At 41.6% G+C, this 21,764-nt stretch overlaps 1 protein-coding gene across 3 annotated transcripts in view; it reads right to left on the bottom strand.

Moving 5' to 3' along the window:
* Positions 1-21,764, bottom strand: part of nrg3b (neuregulin 3b) — a 422,858-nt gene that overhangs the window by 68,164 nt on the left and 332,930 nt on the right. For all 3 annotated transcript variants that reach the window (XM_088323857.1, XM_088323856.1, XM_088323855.1), the window contains one exon: positions 5,563-5,636. In XM_088323857.1, the coding sequence (XP_088179983.1) occupies positions 5,563-5,636 (74 nt within the window). The remainder of the gene's footprint in view (positions 1-5,562; positions 5,637-21,764) is intronic.

The following is a 21,764-nucleotide window of genomic DNA, read 5'->3' as shown; positions in this document are numbered from 1 at the left end:
ATACATGTCCTGTCTGTCCCGTCCTGTCCGGTATCGACCCCATCTGTCCGATATCTGCTCGGGCAATCTTTTGGCGCCAACTGCTGCTCGTTGCCTGATTTGCTCCCCTCCTATTTAAACTCAGTGCTCTCATTCACTCCTAGTCAGTCCGTCAACGAACCTCTGCACTTGCAAGGCAAGCATTTTGACTCTTTCCGGTATCCTGCTTGTGTATCCAGTATCGACCCCGTCTGTCCCGTCCTGTCTGGTACCTTGCTCATGTATCCAGTATCCGGTATCTTGCTCGTGCATCCTGTATCTGGTATCGATCCCGTCTGTCCCGTCCTGTCTGGTATTTTGCTCGTGTATCCAGTATCCAGTATGGATCCTGTCTGTCCCGTCCTGTCCGGTATCCTGCTTGTGTATCCAGTATTGGGTAACGATCCCATTTGTGCCGTCCTGTCCGGGATCCTGCTCGTGTATCCAGTATCCGATATCGACCCCGTCTGTTTTCGTCCAGTTTTTGTTCCCGTCTTATCTGTCCTGTTAAATTTCGTTATCCTATTTCAATATCAATCCTGTCTGTCCCGTCCTGTCGGGTATCAACCCCATCCGTCCAATTTCTGCTCAGGCAATAGTTTGGTGCTAACTGCTGCTCGTTGCCTGATTGGCTCCCCTCCAATTTAAACTCAGTGCTCTCATTCACTCCTAGTCAGTCCGTCAACGAACCTCTGTACTTGCAAGGCAAGCATTTTGACTCTTTGGGTCCTGTCTCCGTTCTGGTCCTGACAGACAATTCTTTTAAATGCTGTTGAATCTCCATTTTAGATCTAGATCATTTTGACTTGGTCATTTTGCAAGAAGCTCGCCTGCTGAAAATGTGTGAGTACTCACTGTCCCTTAAAAAAAAGTTTACTATTCTGGACTCGGTTCAAGACCAGGAAAAACTAAGAACAAATAATAACTTAACCTAAGGTGAAAAGTTGAGGCCTTGATGGGTAGTATAAACCATACACTGCTTGTGACCCCGGAAACTCGCGAGGAAATCGAAGCACACGGACACAAAAAACGGTACAGATTTGCAACACCGGCACCTCATACCTCTGACTCCCCCTTTGAAAACGACAGGGAGAAAATTACAAAGCTGAAGAATGAGCGTGAAGATGGAGCTCTCATTTCAATCGACGATAACGTCCAGGCAATAAAAAAAAACCCTCCATCATCGAGCACATTTTGCCCGAAGGTGGAGAAGAACACCGACGTGTAAAAAGGACAGCAGGAAGGGTGAAATATTGACGCCGGCGCCACCTTGCAGTGAACGAAAATGTGCGTCGATAAAGTGTTTGGAAGAGAAGCAAGCTTGTTTATTTTTCTCCGAGTTGGCCTCTGCTGGAGATAGGAGAGCTTTGAATTTTTTATAACAGGGATTTTTGTTTTCAATTTGGGTTTTGCAGGATTCATCTGCTGGGATTGGTCAATGAATAGGGGCTGTAGCCTGTTTTGGTCGCCAGAGGGCGGTAAAGACCCCACAAAAATCAGACCACAAGAAAAAAGATGGCTATCCATTGTGTTGGTATTTGTTGGGGGTGACACAAAACCTAGCTAAACACACTCACGGAGTGCAACTGTCGTTTGGTCGGGGGCCAATACTTTTGCAACATCTACTTTTCGGTTTTGTTGTTGTTGTAAATATAATATAGCTTTTTAGTCTAAAATGTTGTTGATTCTTAGAAATTATCGTTTTTTTCAGTTTGAAACCTGAAATGTGGCAATATGACACAAAGTTCTTGGGGGGCAATACTTTTGCAACATCCACTTTTCCGTTTTTTGTTGTTGTAAATATAGTGTTGGAATCATTTGGTCCCCCTTGATGATTGTGTCCAACATGTTGATTGTTAGAAAATAGTTTCATTTTTTAGCTTAAAGTATGAAGTCTGAAATTTTGCAATAAGGTTTTGGGGTGGCAATACTTTTGCAACATCTATTTTTCAGTTTTGTTGTTGTTGTAAATATAATATCGTTTTTAAATCATTTGTTCCCACTACGTTATTTAGTCTAAAATGTTGTTGATTCTTAGAAATTATCAGTTTTTTTCAGTTTGAAACCTAAAATGTGGCAATATGACACAAAGTTCTTGGGGGGCAATACTTTTGCAACATCGACTTCTCAGCTCTTTGTTGCTGTAAATATAACAGTGTTGGCATCATTTGGTCCCACGTCATGATTGTGTGTCACATGTTAATAATTCCTGTAAAATATTTTCTGTTTTTGAACTTCAATTTTGAAGCCTAAAATGTGACAAAAAATGGGGGTGGGGGTCAATACTTTTGCAACATTGACTTTTCAGTTTTTTGTTGTTGCCAATATACTATTTTGAAATCAGTTGTTCCCACTGCATTATTTAGTCTCACATGTCCTTGCTTCTAAGAAAATATCCGGTTTTTAGCTTTAAGTTTGAAATAAGAAATGTGGCAATATCACAAAAATGTGTTGGGGGCCAATACTTTTGCAACATCTACTTTTCCGTTTTTGTTGTTGTTAATATAATATAGTCAACATGTTGATTCTTAGAAAATAGTTTCATTTTTTAGCTTAAAGTATGAAGTCTGAAATTTTGCAATATGACATCTGCTGCTCTCTGCCCAGTCAAGAGGGGCCAATACTTTTGCAACATCGACTTTTCAGCTCTTTGTTGTTGTAAATATAACTGTGTTGGCATCATTTGGTCCCACTTCATGATTGTGTCTCACATGTTAATGATTCTTGTAAAATATTTTCTGTTTTTGAGCTTTAATTTGGAAGCCTAAAATGTGACCAAAATGGGGGTGGGGGTCAATACTTTTGCAACATCTACTTTTCATTTTTTTGTTGTTGTAAATATAACATAGTTTTGAAAACATTTGGTCCCACTTCATTGTTTAGTCGCCTGAGAGACTGGCAGCAAAAAAAATACAGCGTAATCAACACAGCCCAGGAGATCATCTACTACTCTCTGCCCAGTCAAGAGGGGCCAATACTTTTGCAACATCGACTTTACAGCTTTGTTGTTGTAAATATAACATCGTTGGCATCGCTCAGTAGCCTAGATGGTAAGGCGCCCGCTTTGAGACTGGGAGGTTCGGGTTCGCGCCCCGGCCGAGTCATTCCTAAGACTTAAAAAGTGGTCGGCGGCGCCCTCTGTTGGCTGCGGCTGCATCGGCTCGCTACAACGGGTCAGGTGCAATCGACATTTCGTTCTGTGTACATTGTTACACAGAATGACAATACAAGGACATTATTATTATTATTATTATTATTATTATCATTTGGTTCCACTTCATGATTGTGTCTCACATGTTAATAATTCTTGTAAAATATTTTCTGTTTTTGAGCTTCAAATTTGAAGCCTAAAATGTGACAAAAAATGGGGCTGGGGTCAATACTTTTGCAACATCGACTTTTCAGTTTTTTGTTATTGTAAATATAATATAGTTTTGAAATATTTCCGTCCCACTTCATTGTTTCGTCTCAAATGTTGTTGATTCATAGAAAATATACATTTTCCAACCCTGAAATATAGCAATAGGAGACAAAATTCTCGGGGGGACAATACTTTCGCTAGACACTCTACAACCAATAAATCCAGCTGTAATGGTTTATATTTCACGATTTGCTTATTTTGGCTGCAGGAGTTTCTGTTTTGCTCTATGGCTTTAATAACTCGGACGTCCATCTGTACGCCCATCTGTTAGGATTACGCAAAAACTGGAAAGCTGATCCATCTCGTAAAAAAAAATTCTAAATTCTCGCTCCGGTATTAGTCATGCTTCTGCGCAAACACTGAATATATAATCGGGCCTCACCAAATCCAAATGGTGTAAGTGACATTTAGGAAAGTAACACCCCGAACTGAGAAATTCAAAACACGTGAATTCCATGACTGACATTCAAAAAACGGGAACGGATTTACGCTAATAAAACTGGTGGGTACCGGACCCAAACGCAGATCACAGATCTGTTTTCCCCGGTCAAAATATTCCGAAGAAGGGTTTAGGACACTACTCCCCGGTGGCGATAATACCCTGCACGATATGTTCCTGTTTGGTCGATCGTCGTCTCAGTTGTGTTTGAGAAGGGACCACATCTCATTTTATTGTGAATATGTTGGTTTTACTGACTTCCCGAGTACTGAGATATTTAACCAACAAAAAAAAAACAACAAGAAAGGGAGAGAGAAAGTAAATAGAGAGAGAGAGAAACTAGAGAGAGAGAGAGTACAGAGAGAGAGAAAGAGAGAAAGTAGAAAGAGAGACAGAAAGTAGAGCGAGAGAGAGAGAGAGAAAGTAGAAAGGGAGAGAGAAAGTAAATGGGGAGAGAGAGAGAGAGAAAAAGAGAGAGCGAGTGCAAGAAAGAAAGTAGAGAGAGAGAGAGAGAGAAGGTAGAAAGAGAGAAAGTAGAGAGAAAAAGCGAGAGAGAGAGAAGGTAGAAAGAGAGGAAGTGAGTAAGAGTGAGAGAGAGAAAGTAGAGAGAAAGAGAGAGAGAGAGAGTAGGTAGAAAGAGAGAAAGTAGAGAGTGAGAGAGAGAGAGAGAGAAGGTAGAAAGAGAGGAAGAGAGAGAGAAAGTAGAGAGAAAGAAAGTAGAAAGAGAGGAAGAGAGAGAGAAAGTAGAGAGAAAGAAAGTAGAGAGAGAGAGAAGGTAGAAAGAGAGGAAGAGAGAAATAGAGAGAGAGAAGGTAGAAATAGAGAGAGAGAAGGTAGAAAGAGAGGAAGAGAGAGATAGAAGGTAGAGAGAGAGAGAAGGTAGAAAGAGAGGAAGAGAGAGATAGAAGGTAGAGAGAGAGATAGAAGGTAGAGAGAGAGAGAGAGAGAGAGAGAGAGAGAGAGAGAGAGAGAAAATAGAGAAGGACAGAGACAGAGACAAAAAAAATAAAAAGCCTATTTAAAAATGCATAACTATGAATAAATTGCATTGATGTCACATATTTAGGTATCACCCGATTTAACATTTGTTCAATTACTATGTATTTATCTTTTTCTACATTTATTTCTCCAAATTTGTCACCGTTGCCATGGCGCCTCATTGGCCCCGCCCATGTGGCGCCGGCTGCGGCTCATTGACAGATTGGCTTTCCGTCCATTTAAGCTCAGTGCTGTCATTTTGCCTTTGCCAGTCCGTCAACAAACCTCTGCCCCGCAAGACGTGGGTTTTGACTCGGTCCTGTTCCTGTTGGTATTTCCTGTCCAGGATTCTTCCAGTTTATTTTGTCCTGATTAATTTCGGTTTCCAGTTTTGTTCGCGTCTATTTTTGTCCTGTTTATTATTTTCTCCAATTTTCGTTCCCGTCCTGTTTATTTTTGATATCCTATTTCATTATCTATCCCGTCTGTCCCGTCCTGTCCGGTATCGACCCCATTTGTCCGATATCAACTCGGGCAAATGGTATCGATCTCGTCGGCCTCTGACTTCCTTTCATTCCACGCCAGACTGCTGCCTAACGTGCATGACTCCCCATTTCCCGTAAAATAAAAGGCTTGTGTGAGAACCGTCACGCGCTTGGGTCCTGATCCAGTTCTGGTTCATGACAAATAGGAACGGTGAGCGTACCTGGGTCCGATAAGATTGCATCCGTCTTGGGTACGAACTGGTCGCAGCGTAGACCGTGGTAACCTTCTTTGCACCTGTGGAACACACCAGTAACAATTCGTGAGTGGAAATCAGAACATACAAACTCATCCATACCGTAAAAATACGTTGTCAGAAGCATTGTCCCCGAGTCCCGAGACGTACTTCTGTTTATTGTTTTATTTAAAATATATTAGAAAAAACATCAGGGGCAAATGCCTCTGGGAATGATTTCAATAGTAGAAATCACATTTTATCGCAGGATTATTGTCCACACATCGAGGAAGCCCCCACTTCTTAGTTCAGCTTCTTGTATCCAGCGATCGATTGTGTGTAGGTGGCCTTCGTGTGAAGCAGTGTGGTCAGAAAAGAGAATATATGGCTTTTTTCCCCTTAAGAACATTCTTCTTTTACTGACTTCTCCAGGGGGTACAGTCAGTGCAGTTGCAGCAGAGCGTGCGCCAAATGACAGATTTAAAGCCCCTTGTATTCCCACATAGGGATCAGGATCGACAGACGCTTCAACGGAGATCTTTATAAAAAAGATAGCAAAATAACAATATCAACTAAAGAGGGATGAAGTTTTGTGCATCTCTGCCGGAACAGGACAGCCATGGTGACTGGGATATTGTGTGGTGTAAAGTTCTATTTTCAAGAAAATTAGCAATGTTCAACTGTTTTTACTCAACTATGGTCAAAGCTAAAAACATTATGTATGTCCTCTACCTAGAAATGTCGTTACGAAACTCCGTTTTCAGTGTCAGGACAGGAACAAAAACAGGACCCGAAGGCAGCGTCCAGAGCGGGAAAAAAACAGATCGATGGCCGGGACAGGGGAGCAAAAACGTAGTCAAGTTCAAAAAATGGGTGGGAGCCGAGAATCAAACGGGAATTAGAACAGGAGAGAGTCCGGGTCGGAAGGCTTGCCTAGCGTAGCTGAGGTTTGCAGACGGACTGACAACCGGTGACAGGAAGACTGGGGTTTAAAAAGAGACAAGCAGCCAATCAGCGTCCGAGGCAGTCTGCACCAGAGGAGCAGACTCAGTAATCATGACATTTCAGTAGATTTTCAAAATGGCAAAAAATGACGGGGACCGACCGACTCTTCCCATTTGAGAGAAAAACTAGCACGGACTGGAAAAAAAAACCCTAAAAAAACTGATGAAATGGTTAAAAATCCAAGCAAGTATTCCCCCTAATAACTCAAGTAAATAACAGAAACACAGAACAAGCAGGACAGAAAGTCAGTCGGTGTGATGTAAGCCATAAAGCCGTAGCTGCAAGACGGCTGCAAACTGCGAAAGTCGACAACATCTTAAAACTAGTGAGGCTAATCCCGAAGGTACTGCAGACACAGGCACACAAAGTTTGTTTTTTTACTCTAGAATAATAATTCCTTCTCCGTCCATACCCTAAAAGGTTCATAGTGCCAAACTTGACCAGTAGATGGCGTTGAGTAATGCCAAAAGAGCACAATGCCAAAAAAAACAAGGTGGCAACGACTAGGTATGGATTCCACTGGGTAGAAAACTCTGTGGTCTTCTGAGGGACTCACAGCGAAAAAAATACAGAGTAATCAACACAGCCCAGGAGATCATCTGCTGCTCTCTGCCCAGTCAAGAGGGGCCAATACTTTTGCAACATCGACTTTTCAGCTCTTTGTTGTTGTAAATATAACTTCATGATTGTGTCTCACATGTTAATGATTCTTGTAAAATATTTTCTGTTTCTGAGATTCAATTTTGAAGCCTAAAATGTGACAAAAAAAATGGGAGTGGGGGTCAATATTTTTGCAACATCTACTTTTCAGTGTTTTGTAAATATAAAATAGTTTTGAAATCATTTGGTCCCACTTCATTGTTTAGTCTTCTGAGAGACTGTCAGCAAAAAAAAATAGAGTAATCAACACAGCCCCGGAGATTATCTGCTGCTCTCTGCCCAGTCAAGAGGGGTCAATACTTTTGCAACATCGACTTTTCAGCTCTTTGTTGTTGTAAATATAACAGTGTTGGCATCATTTGGTCCCACTTCATGATTGTGTCTCACATGTTAATGATTCTTGTAAAATATTTTCTGTTTCTGAGCTTCAATTTTGAAGCCTAAAATGTGACCCAAAAATGGAGGTGGGGGTCATTACTTTTGCAACATCTACTTTTCAGTGTTTTGTAAATATAAAATAGTTTTGAAATCATTTGGTCCCACTTCATTGTTTAGTCGTCTGAGAGACTGGCAGCAAAAAAACAATACAGAGTAATCAACACAGCCCAGGAGATCATCTGCTGCTCTCTGCCCAGTCAAGAGGGGCCAATACTTTTGCAACATCGACTTTTCAGCTCTTTGTTGTCGTAAATATAACATCGTAAATATAACATTGTTGGCATCATCATATTGTGAGAATAGAAACGGGCAAAACCTATTTTTGTACCTTTGTCCCTTTCTAAAGGAAGAAACACATCTCATCGGGACGGGAGAGTAGACGCGGTCAGGATCAAAAACGGGTCGAAGCCGGGGGGACAGACGGGAGCAAAAAACAGATGGGAGTCATCTCAGGCATTTCAGATGGTGTGTCGAGCAACCGCGGTTCAGATAGCGCCGCCTTGTCAAGGGACACACCTCAGGTGTCTGCGTCGTCTGAACCCGTATCATCTCCGTGGCGAAGTGGCGTTTCGTGATAGCGCAGATTTTCCAGTTTTTTGGCAAAAACAGGCGCAAATATTCCCCAGCTGGATGAAAGAATAATTCTGAAAGAGTTTGGATATCTCTACAGAACTCAGAGGGGAAGCAGACACAGCTGACAACTCAGTGATGTGAGTTTGTGTTTTTGATCTTCAGATAACACAGCGTCACGCCATCCATTTTGGTTCTGGCCAATAGAACGAGAGCTAGCTAACTGCCTCGGACTCTGATTGGCTCCCTGTCCCTATTTAAAACCACTCTTTTCTGTCACCTGTTGTCAGTTCGTCTGCGAACATCAGTGAATACTAGGCAAGACTATTCGACAGTGACTCCCACCTGTCCCGCTTTTGGTCCCGTCTGTGCCCCGGCTTCGACCCGCTTTTGTTTTTATTCTCCCGCCCCGATTTACGATTTGTTTTTGATCCCGACCACGTCTACTCTCCTTTCCTGGCTTACGACTCGCTTCGGACCTGACCACGTTTTTGCTCTCCTGTCCCGGCTACTGACCCGTTTTTCCATTCCCGACACCGCCATCGCTCGTCACGGAACATCCACTTCTGCGTTCAGAGCGACCTGCAACCACCGGATCGTGGGCGCAACCCTTTCTTTCTTCCAATAAAACTTGTGAGAACGCAACGCACGTGGGTCCTGTCTCCGTTCTGTTTTTCACACAGCAGAGAGAGAGAGAGAGAGAGAGAGAGAGAGAGAGAGAGAGAGAGAGAGAGAGAGAGAGAGAGAGAGAGAGAGAAACGAGAGAGAAAGTATGGAGGGAGAGAGATAGAGGAAGAGAGAGAGAGAAAGTATATATATATATATATAGAGAGAGAGAGAGAGAGTAGAGAGAGGGAGAGAGAAAATGTAGGGAGAGAGATTTAGATAGATAGAGAGAGAGAGTAGAGAGAGAGAGAAAGTATAGAGAGAAAGGAGGTAGGGAGAGAGAGAGACAGACAGACAGAGAGAGACAGAGAGAGACAGAGACAGAGAGAGAGAAAGTATATATATATATATAGAGAGAGAGAGACGAGAGAGAAAGTATAGAGGGAGAGAGGGAGAGGAAGAGAGAGAGAGAAAGTATATATATATATATATATATATATAGAGAGAGAGAGAGAGTAGAGAGAGGGAGAGAGAAAATGTAGGGAGAGAGAGTTAGATAGATAGAGAGAGAGAGTAGAGAGAGAGAGAGCAAGTATAGAGAGAAAGGAGGTAGGGAGAGAGAGAAAGTATATATAGAGAGAAAAGGTAGAGAGAGAGAGAGAGAGAGAGAGAGAAGAGAGAAGGTAGAGAGTGATAGAGAGTGATAGAGAGAGAGAGAGTGATAGAGAGTGATAGAGAGAGATAGAGAGAGAGAGAGAAACGAGAGAGAGAGAGAGAAAGAGAGAAAAAGTATAGAGGGAGAGAGATAGAGGAAGAGAGAGAGAGAGAGAGAGAGTAGAGAGAGAGAGAGAGAAAGTATAGAGAGAAAGGAGGTAGGGAGAGAGAGAAAGTATATATAGAGAGAAAAGGTAGAGAGAGAGAGAAAGAGAGAGAGAAGAGAGAAGGTAGAGAGAGAGAGAGAGAGAGAGAGAGAGAGAAGAGAGAAGGTAGAGAGTGATAGAGAGAGAGAGAAGGTAGAGAGTGATAAAAAGATAGAGAGAGAGAGCGAGAGAAAGTAGAGGGAGAGAGAAAGTAGAGGGAGGGAAGGAGATAGAGACAGTAGAGAGAGAAAGTAGAGAAAGACGAAGCAAAGAGAGAGAGAGACAGAGACAGAGACAAAGGCAGAGATAGATAGATAGAATTGGTCATGCTTTCTTCTCTGCAGATTAAACTGCACAGGGCCCGACAGCTTTCACCGGTTTACCCCCGCCGCATCAAACAGGTGCCCGGCCTGTCAATTAGAACGCCTCCGAACATCCAGCAAGGCAAAAATGGAAAAACAGCCAGTTAATGACGCGCTTCAGATATATTTTGAGTGTCAAATCTAAAATATGTCCTCCTAAAAACCGGAGAGTCGAGAAGGGGGTCTTCAACGTGACGGTTTTTTTTTTTTCGAACAGCCTTCAAAGCCAGCTGCTCCCGACACATGTCGGGGAAGGCGTTCCAAATCGCCACCTCCGGGTCCGCAAAATGACGAGGACGGGGGCGGGGGGAGAGCGTTAGCTCATCGCTAATCGGCGTTAATTAGCGTGGAGGAAAAATGGAGGTCGGGCGGGAGAACAGACGGAGACGGCGTTAAGTGACTTTCGCGACGGGCCGTAACTTCAGCTCCCGTTTAATATTGTTTTCCGGGACGCGCTCCATAAATGAACGATATTTAGGAATTAATCACCTTTTTATCTTGTGCTCCTTTTACGAGCGAGGCGTCATAAAATGTGTAATTGTTCCCGTTTATCCCGGAAGACGCTACTGTACAAGCGGTATGCGCGGAACGGAATCGCGGCCATTTTTTACTTTAATGGCGCGGGCGGCCATTAAGGGAGCGCTTGAGGTTCCCCGTCATTTACGTTGGCCCCGGGTTGAATCCTTTCGTAAGAGTACGGGAACATATGGCTGAAAACGAGGTTTCTTTACGATCGCTCACAGTTTTGTGCCGAATACTTGAGAAGATTCCACTAAAACCTTGTTTTACGCCTTCAAGAAGGCCTCGATGTCACCGACTCGGAATCTGATTGGCTCAACTAGGGGTGTCAGAGACCAGAAGCGGAGACAGGACCCACTTTATTGAGAAGGAGGAAAGGGCTCTGCTCTCTTGTCCAGAAAGTAGAGAGAGAGAGATTAGAGAGTGAAATAAGAGAGATAGAGACAAAAAGTAGAGAGAGAGAGAGAAGGTAGAAACAGAAGAAGAGAGAGTGAAATAAGAGAGATAGAGACAAAAAGTAGAGAGAGAGAGAGAGAGAAGGTAGAAACAGAGGAAGAGAGAGATAAATTAGAGAGAGAGAGAGAGAGAAGGTAGAAAGAGAGGAAGAGAGAGAGAAAGTAGAAAGAGAGGAAGAGAGAGAGAAAGTAGAGAGCGAGAAAGATAACGTAGAGAAAGCGAGAGAGAGGAGAGAGAGAGAGACAGAGAGAGTTAGAGCGAGAGAGACAGAGGAAGTAGAGAGAGCGAGAGAGAGAGGAAGTAAAGAGAGAGAAAGAGAGAGACAGAAAGTAGAGAGAAAGATAAAAAAAGTAGAGAGAGAGAGAAGGTAGAAACAGAGGAAGAGAGAGATAAATTAGAGAGAGAGAGAGAGAGAAGGTAGAAAGAGAGGAAGAGAGAGAGAGAGAAAGTAGAAAGAGAGGAAGAGAGAGAGAAAGTAGAGAGCGAGAAAGATAAAGTAGAGAAAGCGAGAGTAGAGAGAGAGAGAGAAAGAAGAGAGATACAGACAAAAAGTACAGAGACAGAGAGAGAGAAAGTAGAAAGAGAGTGAGACAGAGAGAGTTAGAGGGAGAGAGACAGAGAAAGTAGAGAGAGAGAGAGAGAGAGAGGAAGTAAAGAGAGAGAAAGAGAGAGACAGAAAGTAGAGAGAAAGAGATAATTTCCGTGTGTACTAGGCAAGCTTTTTTCGACCATGACCCACGGCTGTTCCGTTTTTTTACTCCTGTTTTGTCCATGACCACATCTGTTTTTGATCCCGACCTTGTCTGCTCTCCTGTCCCGGCTCACGACTTGTTTCTGACCCCGTATTGCTCCCTTGTCCCGGCTACCGACCAGTTTTGCGCCCCTGACACCGCCATCGCTCTATACGGAAGATCCACTTCCATGTTCGGATAACAAGCAGAGTAGCAGAGTGGGCCTTTCTTTTTCTATTAATAAAACTTGTGGCAACCGTTACGCGAGTGGGTCCTGTTTCCGTTCTGGTCCTGACCCTTTTAAAAAGAAGGGATTTTTTGACAAATTCCTCTGACTCGTTGCCACATTTCTTAGAAACCCCCAACGGCGGACGTAAACATTCACAATGGCGAGCTGAGAAGTTAGAAAATGAATATTAACTATGGTATAAATATTTCTTTTTTTATGTGTGTTTTTATCCGCAGCGGAGTGTTTTTATTTGGATGTATGCATACTTTTGTTCCTGCCATCCGAACAGATTTATTTTTTTAATTTTGTTTCTTTTTAATGAAAAAACATAAATGAGACGAATACATCATACTCATAAATCTATACCCTAATCGGCAGGTGATGCTTATTCACGGTTGCCATGGCGCCCAATTGGCCCCGCCCGTGTGGCACCATCTGCAGCTCGTTGACAGATTGGCTTCCCTTCTATTGAAGCCCAGCGTTCGCTCACCCTTTGTCAGTCCGTCAACGAACCTCCGCCCCGCCAGACGTGGGTTCTGACTCGGCATGAGGAAGAAATGATAATGGAAATGATTATGGAGCGTATTAACCGCAAAATCAAAGGAATACCGCATAGCCAATCATCAAAGGTGTACGGGATTTGTTTTTTACAACACTATTTTTATCAGTTTCTCTTTCTTTTACTGTGTGAGGCAAGTTGGACGTGGAGGAAACCGATCCCATTCACCAAAGATTCATTTTCCTTCGCTCTTCCCAACCTGACACCGAATGATAACCCACAGCAAAATAAGGGGTTAGTTGCTGTTCCATGCAATCCATCATCAGAGAGGTCAGACAGAATACACTGGTTTACCCCCTCCGCATCATATGCGCCGATATATTAAAGGTGTCACGGTTGCCATGCCGCCCAATTTGCCCCGCCCGTGTGGCACCATCTGCGGCTCGTTGACAGATTGGCTTCCCTTCAATTTAAGCCCAGTGCTCACTCACCCTTTGTCAGTCCGTCAACGAACCTCCGCCCCGCAAGACGTGGGTTCTGACTCGGTCCTGTTTTCCTGTTGGTATTTCCTGTCTGTAATTGTTCCATAAGGGGTTAGTTGATGTTCCATGCAGTCCATCATCAGAGAGGTCAGACAGAATACACTGGTTTACCCCCTCCGCATCATATGCGCTAATATATTAAAGGTGCCACGGTTGCCATGGCGCCCAATTGTCCCGCCCATGTGGTGCCAGCTGCGGCTCATTGACAGCTTGGCTTTCTGTCTCTTACTTTGTTAGTCCGTCAACAAACCTCCGCCCCGCAAGACGTGGTTTTCGACTCGGTCCTGCTCCTGTTAGTATTTCTTGTCCGGTATTGTTCCCGTTTATTTTGTCCTGTTTGATTTCGGTTTCCAGTTTTGGTTCAGTCTATTTTTGTCCTGTCTATTGTTCTCTCCAGTTTTCGTTCCCGTCTAGTTTGTCCTGTTCATTTTTCGACATCCTGTTTCATTATCCATCCTGTCTGTCTCGTCCTGTCCAGTATCGACCCCATCTGTCCAATATCTGCTCGGGAAATTGTTATCGATCTCTTCTGTTTAGGTGTAGGACGCACCTGTCCAGTAGGGGAAGATGACGCTTCAAAGGTCACCGCCATACAAACTAATGTGACCCGCCGTTAATCACGAGGGACAAAGAAAGAGCAGTGTTGTTTTCATTTTGGCCATTTGAAGCTTCAAACTTTTAGCGAATGAAACTGAAAACATGTGGACATGAGACACAATTTTGCTACCAAATTACTTCGACATTTTGGATTACATTTACCCAAAAAAAAAAAAAAGTCTGTGTTGCAAAAATATAGCGTCTCTTAGCTCAGCCAACTGACTCCAGCAGTTCCCCGATGACTTCTGAATGATCCAATGTTGACCTAAATGACTAACAATGAGAAAGAGTGTATCCATGCGTCATTAGGTCTAAATGCTGCCCTGTGATGGGCTCAGAGGTCTGTGAATGGAGACACTGGAGAACAGACAACAATACGAAGAGGTCCGGGATAAAGTTGAGGAAAACTTCTAAGCAGGAATGGGATACCAGAAGATTTCACACCATTTGGACATCTCCCAGAGTAATTAGAACCACTGCAAACCACTCAAGACCTAGTTGTCAAACAAGAAGAAACCAGTCAGAAAGCAGCCAAGAGGTCCGTGATCAAGTTTGGATGACTTGCACGTATTTGAATCTAAGGTGGGACAATCTGTTCATAGGACAACTTAGGCTTGGACAAGAATTTGTGTTTGGAGACGCGATAAACCTATAGAACATATGTGTCAAACAGGCGGCCCGCGGGTCAGATGAGGCCCGCTAAGGGATTGAATCCGGGCCGCGAGACAACACTCAGAGAAGCTCAAGAGAAAATCGAGCTGCAGGTTGAAATATGTCAACTCGACGTTGCTAAAGAAAGGTGCCTCGGACAAAGACACTAATATCTCTCTCTCTCTCTCTACTGCTAGCTACCACTATCTCTCTCTCTTTCTTGTCTCCTCTCTCTCTCTCCCTGTCTCTCTCTCTCTCTCTCTCTCTCTCTCTACTTTTTCTTTACTTTCTCTGTCTCTCTCTCTCTCTCTCTCTCTCTCTCTACTTTTTCTTTACTTTCTCTGTCTCTCTCTCTCTCAACTTTCTCTGTCTCTCTCTCCCTCTCTAATTTTCCCTCACTCTCTCTTTCTGTACTTGCTCTCTCGCTCTCTACTTTCTCTCTATTTCTCTACTTTGCCTCTCTCTCTCTACTTTCTATCTCTCTTCCTCTACTTTCTCTTTCTACTTTCTCTCTCTCTACTTTCTCTCTATCTCTCTTTCACTCTCTCTCTCTCTCTCTTTCACTCTCTGTGTCTCTCTTTTTCTCTTCTATTGTTGCTGTCTATTTCTCTCTCTGTGTCTTTTTAACTTATTTTGCTCTAACTTCCTTTTTTCTTTTTCTCTCTTTTCTCTTTTTCTCTTCCCATGCTTTGCGCTTTCTTTTCTCTCCTTCCGTCTTTCTGTTTCTCTTTGGATTTCTTTCTTCCTCTCCCTTTCTTCCCCTCTCTCACGACTTTTTATCTTTTTTGTTTCTCATGCTCTCTCTCTCTCTCTCTCTCAACTTTCTCTGTCTCTCTCTCCCTCTCTAATTTTCCCTCACTCTCTCTTTCTGTACTTGCTCTCTCGCTCTCTACTTTCTCTCTATTTCTCTACTTGGCCTCTCTCTCTCTACTTTCTATCGCTCTTCCTCTACTTTCTCTTTCTACTTTCTCTCTCTCTCTACTTTCTCTCTATCTCTCTTTCACTCTCTCTCTCTCTTTCACTCTCTGTGTCTCTCTTTTTCTCTTCTATTGTTGCTGTCCATTTCTCTCTCTGTGTCTTTTTAACTTATTTTGCTCTAACTTCCTTTTTTCTTTTTCTCTCTTTTCTCTTTCTCTCTTCCTACCCTTTGCGCTTTCTTTTCTCTCCTTCCGTCTTTCTGTTTCTCTTTGGATTTCTTTCTTCCTCTCCCTTTCTTTCCCCTCTCTCACGACTTTTTATCTTTTTTGTTTCTCATGCTCTCTCTCTCTCTCTACTTTCTCACTCGACTTTTTCTTTACTTTCTCTGTCTCTCTCTCTCTCTCAACTTTCTCTCTCTCTCTCTCTCTCTCCCTCTCTAATTTCTCCCTCACTCTCTCTTTCTGTACTTGCTCTCTCGCTCTCTACTTTCTCTCTATCTCTCTACTTTGCCTCTCTCTCTCTCTACTTTCTATCTCTCTCCCTCTACTTTCTCTTTCTACTTTCTCTCTCTCTACTTTCTCTTTCTCTCTCACTCTCTGTGTCTCTCTTTTTCTCTTCTATTGTTGCTGTTTGTCTATTTCTCTCTGTGTGTCTTTTTAACTTATTTTACTCTAACTTCCTTTTTTCTTTTTCTCTCTTTTCTCCTCTCTTCCTACGCTTTGCATTCTCTTTTCTCTCCTTCAGTCTTTCTGTTTCTCTTTGGATTTCTTTCTTCCTCTCCCTTTCTTTCCCCTCTCTCACGACTTTGTATCTTTTTTGTTTCTCATGCTCTCTCTCTCTCTCTCTCTACTTTCTCACTCAACTTTTTCTTTACTTTCTCTGTCTCTCTCTCTCTCAACTTTCTCTCTCTCTCTCTCTCTCTCTCCCTCTCTAATTTCTCCCTCACCCTCTTTTTCTGAACTTGCTCTCTCGCTCTCTACTTTCTATCTCTCTCCCTCTACTTTCTCTTTCTAATTTCTCTCTCTCTCTCACTCTCTGTGTCTCTCTTTTTCTCTTCTATTGTTGCTGTTTGTCTATTTCTCTCTCTGTGTCTTTTTAACTTATTTTGCTCTAACTTCCTTTTTTCTTTTTCTCTCTTTTCTCTTTCTCTCTTCATATCGACCGCGCTTTCTTTTCTCTCCTTCCGTCTTTCTGTTTCTCTTTGGATTTCTTTCTTCCTCTCCCTTTCTTTCCCCCTCTCTCACGACTTTTGATCTTTTGTTTCTCACGCTCTCTCCCTCTCTCTCTTTTTCTTTCTCTGTCCCGCCCTCTCTCTTCTTTTCCATCCCTCTTTCTCTTATTTCTTTCTCTCTCTTTTTCTTTCTCTTTAATCTACTAGTCTGGCCCCCGACAGAATGTCTGTTCTATTGTGTGGCCCCCCCCCGAGTTAAAATGACTTTGACACCCCTGCTATAGAACATACCTAAAATGCCTTTTGGCTGCAAGCGCAAAAGTATAAAAGTATAAACCCAAAGGGGGGGCGATAGTTTTGCAACATCGACTTTTCAATTTTTTACGTGTTAGCACAATACAAAACGTCAAATACATTTGCTTTCTGTCGACTTATCGTATAGCGCTCGGTAAATATTTGAAGGCGTGCTCCGGCTAATGTTTTTTCTGTGTAACATGAGAGCGACAAAAGAGGTTCTTATGACGTGTCGTTAGCATCCTCGCTAACAACCTGACGCCGCTAAATTATTCAGGCATGAAAATCTCTCACTTTTATGTACAAATTCACTGAAGGAAAAAAAAAGTTGACCTATGTGAATTGTGGAGATCCAAGAAGAAAACGTTCGTCTGCCCAAAGTTGCTATGTGTATTATAAAAAAACACCTAATACATGTGTCTGACTGAAACCACATCACCGTTTTATACTTCCATTTTTGTAGTCACGTTATGATTAGATAGATGACTAGATGCCTAGATAGAGATGTCTAGATAGATAGATAGATGACTAGATGCCTAGATAGAGATGACTAGATAGATAGATATAGATAGATAGATAGATATGTCTAGATAGATAGATATATAGATGTCTAGATAGATAAATAGATAGATGACTAGATAGAGATGTCTAGATAGATAGATAAATAGATAGATGACTAGATAGAGATGTCTAGATAGATAGATAAATAGATAGATGACTAGATAGATAGATAGATGACTAGATGCCTAGATAGAGATGACTAGATAGATAGATATAGATAGATAGATAGATATGTCTAGATAGATAGATATATAGATGTCTAGATAGATAAATAGATAGATGACTAGATAGAGATGTCTAGATAGATAGATAAATAGATAGATGACTAGATAGAGATGTCTAGATAGATAGATAAATAGATAGATGACTAGATAGAGATGTCTAGATAGATAGATAAATAGATAGATGACTAGATAGAGATGTCTAGGTAGATAGATAAATAGATAGATGACTAGATAGAGATGTCTAGATAGATAGATAAATAGATAGATGACTAGACAGAGATGTCTAGATAGATAGATAAATAGATAGATGACTAGATAGAGATGTCTAGATAGATAGATAAATAGATAGATGACTAGATAGAGATGTCTAGATAGATAGATAAATAGATAGATGACTAGATAGAGATGTCTAGATAGATAGATAAATAGATAGATGACTAGATAGAGATGTCTAGGTAGATAGATAAATAGATAGATGACTAGATAGAGATGTCTAGATAGATAGATAAATAGATAGATGACTAGACAGAGATGTCTAGATAGATAGATAAATAGATAGATGACTAGATAGAGATGTCTAGATAGATAGATAAATAGATAGATGACTAGATAGAGATGTCTAGATAGATAGATAAATAGATAGATGACTAGATAGAGATGTCTAGATAGATAGATAAATAGATAGATGACTAGATAGAGATGTCTAGATAGATAGATAAATAGATAGATGACTAGATAGAGATGTCTAGGTAGATAGATAAATAGATAGATGACTAGATAGAGATGTCTAGATAGATAGATAAATAGATAGATGACTAGACAGAGATGTCTAGATAGATAGATAAATAGATAGATGACTAGATAGAGATGTCTAGATAGATAGATAAATAGATAGATGACTAGATAGAGATGTCTAGGTAGATAGATAAATAGATAGATGACTAGATAGAGATGTCTAGGTAGATAGATAAATAGATAGATGACTAGATAGAGATGTCTAGATAGATAGATAAATAGATAGATGACTAGACAGAGATGTCTAGATAGATAGATAGATGACTAGATAGAGATGTCTAGATAGATAGATAGATGACTAGATAGAGATGCCTAGATAGAGAGATAGATAGATATATGACTAGATAGAGATGTCTAGGTAGATAGAGAGATAGATAGATGACTAGATAGAGATGTCTAGATAGATAGATAGATAGATGGATAGATGTCTAGATAGAGATGTCTAGATAGATAGATAGATAGATAGATAGATGACTAGATAGATAGATAGATAGATAGATAGATAGATAGGATGACTAGATAGAGATGACTAGATAGATAGAGATAGATAGATAGATGACTAGATAGAGATGTCTAGATAGATAGATAGATAGATGCCTAGAGATGTCTAGATAGATGCCTAGATAGATGTGTCTAGATAGATAGATGACTAGATAGATGTCTAGATAGATAGTTAGATAGATAACTAGATAGAGATGTCTAGATAGATAGAAAGATAGATACCTAGAGATAGCTAGATAGATGCCGAGATAGAGATGTCTAGATAGATAGATGACTAGACAGAGATGCCTAGATAGATAGGTAGATGCCTAGAGATGTCTAGATAGATGCCTAGATAGAGATGTCTAGATAGATGCCTAGATAGAGAGATAGATATGCCTAGATAGAGATGCCTAGATAGAGATGCCTAGAGAGAGAGAGAGAGATCGAGAGAGAGATAGACAGATAGATAGATAAATAGAGATAGAGATAGATAGATAAATAGATAGATGTCTAGATGTCTAGAGAGAAAGAGAGATAGATAGATAGAAAGATGTCTAGATGGATGGATAGATATTTTATTCATTCCCTAAGGGAAATTCACACTTTCAGCAGTATCCTCGTGTTGAAAATAAAATAATAATAATGCAAGAAAAGAAATATAATATAGAAATACCCAATATAACGTTGTAATATAGAGTATTTAAATAGTGCTAGTAATAAAAATACTGTAATATGCAAATGTGGGGGTGGGGTTCAATGTGGGCTTCTACTCCCCCGGGTGGAGTTAAAGAGCCACATGGCATGAGGAAGAAATGATCTCCTCAGTCTGTCCATAAGCTAATGTCAACACCTCACCCAAACTCCACTTTTTAATCCCTGAAAACACAACATTAAAATCCAATTTCAAGCACGATTAATGCTTGAAATTGTTGCCATGTTTTCAGCTTAAAAATGACGCTTACGATACCAAACTGTATGTAACATCCTACATGCCGACATTTCTTGTGTAAATTTTGTGTAAATTATACCTATAACCTTATCCTCCTTGTTTTATAACCTTATCTTCTCTGTTCCTTTATCTTCTTGGCTTTTTTACCTCCCTGTGAAGGTGTGAAACTGGAGTGTCATGCCCAATTTCGTTGTCACAATATGTTAACCCATTTTGTAACAATGACAATAAAGGGTATATTCTATTCTATTCTATTCTATTCTATTCTACATTGATACATGGTGGCTTCCCTTTGCCATTGCATTTCTTATTTTTATTCATATATTTATACATATTTATTTTTCTTATTGTTATGATCTCGTTTTACTTAATTATGTTTTTCCTTTTCCCTTGCTTTTTCTTTTGACTCGCTTGTCCTGGTTTTCTGTTGGTATTTTTACGGTCCCCCGTGTTATATGTCGGGACTTGCAAGGTTCCACCCCAGTTCAGTAGATGGCCGTAATACGAATTGGCAAGATGGCATCTCGACTCCTCCCATGTGCGTGCCAAGGAAGCCCCCCCTGGGCGTCACGTGTAAACAACTCGAGTCTCAACCTGTGGCAATTGGAGAGTCCGTGCAACTTTAAAAATGCCCGCTACAGCTGTGTTATTACCGATTGCCTGGAAGCTCATCGCCTTTTCCGTGTCTCCGATCGACGGAAGAGAAATGCACGATATTGAAGACGGCTCCGGCGCTATGGCAGTGGCTCAGGAGGTAGAGCGCTCGTCTTGGGATCAAGAGATCGCAGTTCGAATCCCGGCTCCTCCGTGTTACATGTCGAAGTGTCCTTGGGTAAGACACTGAACCCCTAATACCCCCAATAAGCAGGTTAGCGCCTTACATGGCTGCACGGCCGCTATCGGGAAATGTGAAGCACATTGTAAAGCGCTTTGGGAAGTCTCAACTTGAAAAGGGCTATAGAAATGTAGATCATTTCATTATTTCCACGTGACTGACGGCAGCTTTGTTTAGTTTGTAAGGTATTCTTCCGACGACCCGCCATCGCCCCCTACAGGCCGCTCCCGGAAGCACAGCCGCATACTCCACCTAGATATGATTTGTTCACTGAAGAAAAACACTTGTGCTAGTCTTCAAGAACAGAGCTTATAGACGCCATCCCTTTAAACCGGTATTGATTTTTTTTTTCTCAAAGTGCTGTAGTTTTCCAGAGTGGTTCTGAAGAAAAAAAAAAAAGATAGTTGAAGAGTAATACAATGCTATTTGTTAGCCCACCGCCGTGCTTTTTTATCTTCTGACACCTGGATGAGTAGCTTGTCTAATAATACGCTACACACCGATAGGGAGTCAGCCTCCAAACGTTTTGAGGATAATCAAGATGCTAAATGGTCTGCATTTATATAACGCTTTTCAAGTCAATGACCTCCCAAAGCGCTTTACAATGTGCTTCACACTTACCCATTCATACACACACTCACACACCGATAGGGAGTCAGCCTCCAAACGTTTTGAGGATAATCAAGATGCTAAATGCTGAATGGTCTGCATTTCTATAGCGCTGTTCAAGTCAATGAAGACCTGCCAAAGGGCTTTACAATGTGCTTCACACTTACCCATTCACACACACACTCACACACCAATAGGGAGTCAGCCTCCAAACGTTTTGAGGATAATCAAGATGCTAAATGCTGAATGGTCTGCATTTCTATAGCGCTTTTCAAGTCAATGACTTATCAAAGCGCTTTACAATGTGCTTCACATTTCGCAATAGCGGCCTTGCAGCCATGTAAGGCGCTAACCTGCTTATTGGGGGTATTAGGGGTTCAGTGTCTTACCCAAGGAAACTTCGACATGTAACACGGAGGAGCCGGGATTCGAACTGGGATCCCTTGATCCCAAGACGAGCGCTCTACCTTCTGAGCTACTGCCGCCACCAAAAAATGGTGGTTAGATTGGATAAACGGATGGATGATGGATGAACGGATGAATGGATTGGATGGATGGATGGATAGATAGATAGATAGATAGATGGATGAATGGATGGATTTATTGGCAGGAGGCTGTATTTAATG

Source organism: Urocampus carinirostris, chromosome 19, assembly GCF_059441175.1.
Source record: "Urocampus carinirostris isolate Australia breed hairy pipefish chromosome 19, RoL_Ucar_1.0, whole genome shotgun sequence".
Lineage (NCBI taxonomy): Eukaryota > Metazoa > Chordata > Actinopteri > Syngnathiformes > Syngnathidae > Urocampus > Urocampus carinirostris.
Note: the sequence above shows the minus strand (reverse complement) of the source record. Positions and strands in the feature narration are given on the sequence as shown.